Source organism: Physeter macrocephalus, chromosome 14, assembly GCF_002837175.3.
Source record: "Physeter macrocephalus isolate SW-GA chromosome 14, ASM283717v5, whole genome shotgun sequence".
Classification (NCBI taxonomy): Eukaryota; Metazoa; Chordata; class Mammalia; order Artiodactyla; family Physeteridae; genus Physeter; species Physeter macrocephalus.
This window is the reverse complement of record NC_041227.1, coordinates 127,768,762-127,775,829: the sequence shown is the minus strand read 5'-3', so window position 1 is coordinate 127,775,829 and position 7,068 is coordinate 127,768,762. Positions and strand designations below refer to the sequence as shown.

General features: G+C 60.0%; 1 protein-coding gene across 1 annotated transcript in view; it reads right to left on the bottom strand.

Annotated features, from left to right (window-relative positions):
- SDK2 (sidekick cell adhesion molecule 2) overlaps positions 1-7,068 on the bottom strand; it is a 258,280-nt gene that overhangs the window by 11,402 nt on the left and 239,810 nt on the right. Inside the window, exons 37-39 of the mRNA XM_028498147.1 lie at positions 5,653-5,839; positions 3,157-3,294; positions 719-880 (exon numbers count right to left, since the gene is read on the bottom strand). Of these exons, the coding sequence (XP_028353948.1) occupies positions 719-880; positions 3,157-3,294; positions 5,653-5,839 (487 nt within the window). The remainder of the gene's footprint in view (positions 1-718; positions 881-3,156; positions 3,295-5,652; positions 5,840-7,068) is intronic.

Sequence of the window (7,068 nt, the reverse complement as noted above, 5' to 3'; positions counted from 1 at the left end):
TCCTCCCCTCCCCTCCTCCCCTCCCCCGCCCCCCAGGCCCAGTGCACAGGGCCTGGCCTGTAACTGCCTGGCTCCTTTCATGCCCTGGCCCCAACCCTGCCCCTCTGTCACCTCTGTCTAGGAAGGATGCAGCCAGCAAGTGCCCCCTGGCCCTGGCCAGTGTCATCTTCCCAAGCCTGAAGACCCCCGGAGCGTGGGTTCTCACAGTGGGTAGCAAAGAGCTACCTCGGCTCTCATTCAAATGCACATTCCCAGGGTGGCTGCACAGAGATGCTGAACTTCCTGGGACGCAGAAATCTGTACTTATCACAGGAACCCCGGGGGATCTGACATCAGTGGCACCTTGAGAAACACTCCACAGCCCAGCCGGCCGGCCTTCCCTCACACCTGGACACCCACCCCTTCCCATCCTGCTCTGCCCAGCTTCAGAATTCTGCAGATGCCGGTCTGCATTCCCATGCATCCATCTGAATGCAGCACCCCCAGGAAGTCTTCTGGAATCTCCCCCTTTAAATGCGCCCCCTTCTCCTCCCCGCTTCCTCCCCTCAGGCCCACCCGTACAACCCCAGGGACCCACGTGCTCCACCAGAGACCCCGTCTTGCTCAACTCTGCACCCCCAGGCTCCAGCACCGCTCTGGGCACCCCCTTCCGACTTGGGGGGCGGAACACCGTGTGTATGGAGACAGCAGCCCCCGCATCCGCCCAAGGCTCCCCTACCTTCTCCGGGGCCCGTGGTGACGTTGGCTTCGATCTCAGGCCCGTAGGTGAAGGTCTTGGCTCTGATACGGAACCTGTAGGTCACCCCCTCCGCCAGGTCCTTCACCTTCAGCCACAGAGGGCTGCCGCCCTTCACGTCCACGGTCACGATCTTACTGACTCCTGGGGGAGGGGGGGACACACAGCATGTAGGGCCGGGGGAGGCCATGGGGGAGGGGCGGCAGGCGCTGGCCAGGGGCCGCACCCCCTTGGACTCAGGCTGGGACAAGCACCCTTGGCCACACAGAGTGTTCTCCAGACTGCTCTCAGAACACAGCCCTGCAGGCTGTTCTTAAGAATATATATGTACTCCCTGCCTGCCTGCCTGTCTGTTGACTGAAAACCCAGAGGGTCCTTTAGCATCTGGAGGGAAAAAACAACTCACCATCTTGCTTAACTTAACCACTGTACGCCAAACACATTTCACCCCCTGTTTTTGGTGCCCCACGTTCCATCCCATAGAATTCAAATCCCAAGGATCATCTTCTGGCAAGTGCTTCTGTAAAGACACCACCGTCCAGAGCTGGAGGGGACACCGGTGCAGCTGCCCCGAGAGCCCAGGACAACCTCAGCTCCGCCTGGGCCTCCTCTTTCCTCCTGGCCCAGCAAGAGCCAGGAGCCCACACCCGGCCCTCCACCGGCTGAGCCCGCCAGGCTCTTCAGGGCAAAAGTGAGGGTGCTACAGCGCTCCAAATCTCGGCAGCTAGAGGGGAGGCCTGGACGGCTTCCAGGAGGTGAGAGCTTGCGCGCTGTGACTCCCAAGTCAAAATCCTCCTCACCGCCAGCCTCCCCGGGACCGGGCTTCCTCTCTCATGCGCACCAAGCAGCCGGGCACCCCCAGGAGACAGGCTTTGTGGCCAGCAGGCTGGGCTCAGACCCCAGAGCTGCCTAGGGGTCTCCGAGCATGTCTCCTACCCTGGCTTCGCTTTATTCTACTGAGTGAGGGTATCAGTGGCATCTCAGGCCAGGTGTTACGAGATTAAATAAAATAACAGAGCATCTGGCTCAGGGTTGGGGCCCAGTGTATTGAATGAATGAAATCCTGATGGACAGAAAAGTGGGCGCTCTCGAGGGGCTTCCTGAGACCCGTGGGGTCACGTGGTGATGTGCCCTGGAACCCGGAACAGCAGCCCTGGGTACCTGGCCCCTCGACCTTTCTGAGCAAATCCTTCACTGGCCCGGGCCTCGGTTTTCCCTACAGGGAAGCAGGGGTTGCTGCCTCCTCGGGGGGCCTGTTTGCTGGACTGAGGAACGGACAGGCAAAGTGACCATGCCTCGCCAGGTGCGGACCCCCTGGAGCCACCGCAACAAGAGCCGTCTGTCCCCCTGCGTCCCGTCCCCGTGACCTCTGTCCTCTCCATCCTTCCGTGGGAGAGATGGCCCCTTTCCTGTGTCCTGCACCTGACCACCCCTCTTCCCGGGACCCAGCTCCCCCTTGGGACCTCCAGACCCGGCGAACTGCTGGCACGCAGGTTGGGCCGGGAAGACTGAGGGCCATTGTTCCCTCGGCTGACCCAGAACTGCCGGCCGCCTCGGCGCCCAGGGCTCCGCCCCTTGTTCTGGTCAGGCTCCACTGTCGGGGAGGGGTGACCCCAGAAGCGGTCACCTCTAGCCACCAGGGTGCCACCTGGTAGGCCAGCCATACCCCCAAGGCCTCGCTGGGCTCTGGAACTGGACATAGGCCACCAGGGGTGCAATCTCCTTCCTGCCTTTCTAAGCAAACAGCAGTAATCTTGGCCGAGGGGGGGCAGCAGGTGGAGGGGCCCAGGAGTGGGGCAGGGTCCCGACCGGGGCCTGGCTGGACGGGGCGGGGCTGGGGCTGCGGGGAGGGCGCTGAGGAACAGGGCTCAGGCCGAGCGGGAGGGAGGCTGGTTGCCAAGCAACAGGCTTGAGCTGAGGTTCCCAGAGGGCAGCGGGGCCGCAGTGACTCCGGGACTTGAGCACCTTCCTGGGGAGAGGTTCCAAGGCTCTTATGAGATTCTCAGAGGGGTTCCCGACCCCACGAAAGGCAGAGAAGAACTAACCCGGAGGAAGGCTGAGCCCCTAAGGTTGGCGGGCACACGTAGGACAGGGCCATCGGGGGATGGTCCATCTTTATTATCCATCTCGGGATACTGTATTTTGCCCAGGGGTCCTTCCACTCCCCCCCCACTTCCATCCACTGAAGGGGAGAATGTATTTTAAAGTTCTCTCCCAGGACTCAGGACGCCGCCGGGGCGACTGTTGCAATTTTGCCTCCAACTTGCCACTGTTTCACCTTGGCGATGCCCTGGCCTGTCGGGGCCTCAGTCTCCCCTTTGTAAGCGGGGAGGGGCTCACGGCTCTGCGTGGTGATCACGGAGGAGACCTGTGCAGTGGGCGGGTTTGGGGCGCCCCGCGGGAGGGAGGGCCCCACTCACCGTCCACAGGGGTGCAGGGCTCGTACACCAGCCGGTAGCCCTCCAGGACACCGTTGGGGAGATGCGGAGCCTCCCAGGACACGTTCACTGAGGTGGTGGTCAGCTCACTGAACTTGACCGAGCTGGGAGCGCTGGGGGCTGGGGGGAGACAGCAGAGGGGCTTCGTTTCCTCCTTCCTGGAGGTTCAAAGCCCTGGGTTTGGTTCCAAGGAACCAGCAGGGGCGTTTGGGCCCGGGAAGAAGCAGAGAGCAGGGCCTCGTGCCAGAGAGGGTGGGAGGGGTCACTAGAGGTCACCGGACCCCCTCCACTCCCCCGCTGAGGTCATTAGCATTCTTTCCAACATCAGAGTCCAAGCACTGGGAGAAAAGAGGACTTTCTTTTCCCTAAAGTTGGAGAATGCAGGCTTCCTCCTGCTAAGTGGCCCTGAGCCCTGGCTAAGAGCACAGGACACGCCTGGACTGTTCCCCCGGGGTCACTGCGGGGCCGGGCGATGCCCTGGCTTCCCTGGTGGAGGGGGTTGGGGGGTGCCTGGGCCTCAGAGCATCAGGTGGGCCCTAAACAACCTGCCAGAACTGCCATGGACATGGCCTTTCCCTTATCCCTGGGGCCCCAGGGACTACTGCCAAGAGAGACCACGCTGTCCGAAGCAGCCAGAGCCAGGAACGGTCAACTCTCCGAAAGAGAAGCTTTCTTGGCTCAAGAATCCCGGAGTGACCCCAGAAACATCGCGGGGGGAGAGGTCGGAGGGGGAGGACAGAGAGGAAGGGAAGGCAACATCAACCGGGAAGCATCCCGAGCTGGCTCCAGGGGGACGGACGACCGGGCTATTATTGTCCGGAGCTGCCCGCCCACGAAGCCGGAGCCGGAGCTAATCCGGGCCGGCTTCCGCTCCAGCCCCGGGAGGCAGCGTCAGGGAGCCGTCTTTGAAGGACGGAGGCCAGCTCTGGAGGCCCTTCCTGCCTCCCCTCTGTTAGAGGGACATGAGACAGAACACTTTGTCCTGCTGACGGAAGCGTCCAGGCTCCCAGGGGCTCACATCCGGCCGATGACACTGACAGAGAGCGATTGGGACGGACAGGCAGGCAGGCAGACAGACAGACCCATCGACCCTCGGGAGCCAGAGCTTGTCCCCAAAGAGGACAATACTTAGGAACTGACTCCAGGGGGTCTCACTCTGTCTTTAAGAGAAAGGTAATTGACAGAATGGGAAACAGCAGGTTGGAAAAGATGCTTCAAGTCAAAAGGGCTGTATTCCAATCCACGAGGAGAAAACTCGATGGCAGGCAAAGAAGGGGACCGGTGCCATGAAGACAGCCCAGGATATGCTCCCCCGTGGACCAGCTGGGGGACCTTAGGGGAGAAGCATCACTTCCCAGGCCACCCTTGCTCACTGTGAAGCCGGGTAACTCCTGCCCTGCCCGTCCTCAGGGCTTCCGGAAAGATCAAGTGTACTGTTGCCAGAGAAGTGGCTTTGGAGACTATCTAGAGGGCTGGCTCTGCACGTGTGGGCTGCAGGTCTCTTCGCATCGCCCCCTCCTCTGCCCCGCCCTACCGTCCAGCCTCCTAATTGGCCTCCCTGCCTCCCTCTTTTCCCCTCCATCAGCCTGTCCTTGGTACAGCAGCCAGAGCGATCTTTTATAAACACAAACAGATCCTGTTGTCCAAATGCTTATCCCCACCAATGGCTCCCCGTCACGCTTAGAATTAATCCTAAACTTCCTTCCAAGACCCCCCAGACCCTCTACCACCTGACTCTTCCTCACGTTCCTTCAAGCCACCTGGCCTTCTCTCTGTTCTCTACTCCCCTCCAGCCTCCAGGCCTTTGCACCTGCTGGTCCCCCTCTGCCCGGAACACCCCTCCTCCAGAACTTCCCGCGGCTGGCCTCTTCTCCTCACTGCAATCTCGGCTCAGATGTCAGCCACTCAGCGAGCCCTCCGCAGGCAAACCCATCCGAAGCCATCTGTCCAACCCCTGCCTCGGTCCTTAGGCCACTCACACCCACTGCCACCTGAGGTTAATTCACCTAGGTGCTTGTTTACCATCCGACTCCCTCCCTCGGAGGGGGCCCTGGTTGGTTTCATTCCCTGTCGTGTTCCCAGCATATGGCACAGTGCGGGCCCATAGCGGATACTCAATAAATACTGGTGGAGGGAACAAAGCCAGGGAGATATGAGAAAGTCAGATGGGAGCAGGCAGGGAGCCGAAGGGGGCTGGCTGGGCATGGACTGGCCATCGGCAAGGCGGGCTACCGGGGGAAGATGGGGGGGCAGGGCGAGATCTGGGGGCCTCTCCAAGGCTGTCTGGGGACAGCGCCCCTCTTCTGAACATTCACATCTAGGCTCCTCTGGGTGGGCGGCGCTCTCCCACTCTGGAGGGCGTCCCACGGGGCCCGGGGACCCAGCCCAGATCGCTCAGCTGCCTCCATTCCCGCATGACCCCGGACGCCAGGTGCCCCCCGCCCTCCCCGCCGTCTGTCCCTCCAGTCTCTCCCCCACCTGCTTGCTGGGTCTGGCCCCGGGCCGGGGTGCTCCGAGGCCCGTCCCCCGCGGCGTTGAAGGCTGCCACGCTGACCATGTAGGCAGTGTAGCCGGTCAGGTTCTTGAGCTTGACGCCGTTCTCGGCCAGGAAAAGCGTCTTCACCCGCTCCGTGAGGTTCCGCCGCTGGGCCTCCCAGAAATAAATCTGTGGGCACAGAGGATCTGGAGTGAGGGAGACAGTCACCCGGCTTCCCCCCTTGCTCCCGCCTGATCCCAGGGTCTCAGACGCACCTTCTTTCGTACCATCCACACACCTGGATGAGAGGTGAGTCGCCCAAAAAATAGTATAGGTGTATTTAAGAGCTGTTTTAGAAACCCTTCCAGAGTGTTCCTTTTCATAGCTAATCCTTCAGTCTCTGCTAGACGGTAAACCCCATGAGGGCACAGACCCTATGCGTCTGTTCACTGCAGTGCCTGCAGGATTTAGCACAGCACAGGCACGGTCGGCCCTCAGAATATTGCCACCGTAGGAATAACTCAATTCTGTTCTGCAGGACCCTGAGTGCAGGGTAGCTAGACTGCTGGGGTGGAGTCTACCTCAAACCCAGCCGAGAGCCGAGAGTGGGGTTTGAGGACCAGCCCATTGGCATCACCTAGGAGCTGCTTAGGGATGCAGTGTCAGCCCACCCTGCACCTGTGGCATCCGCATCTGCATGTTGACAAGGCCCCCGGGGACACACATGGCAGCTGGCACAGCTCACTGCAGAGGCAGGCAGGCCTGGGCTGACCCCAGTGCACCACTGACTCGCCCAGGTGACTTCTCTGAGCCGCAGTTGTGTCGTCCGTATAGCGGGGGTCACGGACACCCACTTCCCAAAACCAAGGTGAGGTGCAAAGGTCGTAAAAAGAAGGAAGACACGGCAATTCTGCAGAAAGTTTCAGTCCAGGAGCGCAGCAGGTGTCCACTGTGCTTCCAATAATAGTTGAACCCCTGCACAACACGGGTTTGAACTGCCCGGGTGCACTTCTACGCGGATTTTTCTCAATAGACAGGTGCAGTACAACAGGATCTGCGGTTGGTTGAATCCATGGATGCGGAACTGCGGATACAGAGAGCCGACTGGGACTTGAGCATCCGCAGATTTTGGTAGTATCCACAGAGGGTTCTGGAACTGATCCCCCGCGGATTCCGAGGGACGACCCTACTTCATATTCACCGGGGTTAACACTCGCTCGTCGCCAGCGAAGCAGCAGATCCTTCACTATTTTTATTTTTTAACTGTGTCATTCTTTATTATTATTTTGGATATCTACACAAAATTTTGCTTTATTTAAAAAAATTTTAAATCTTTTTTAACATCTTTATTGGAGTATAATTGCTTTACAACGGTGTGTTAGTTTCTGCTGTATAGCAAAGTGAATCAGTTATACATA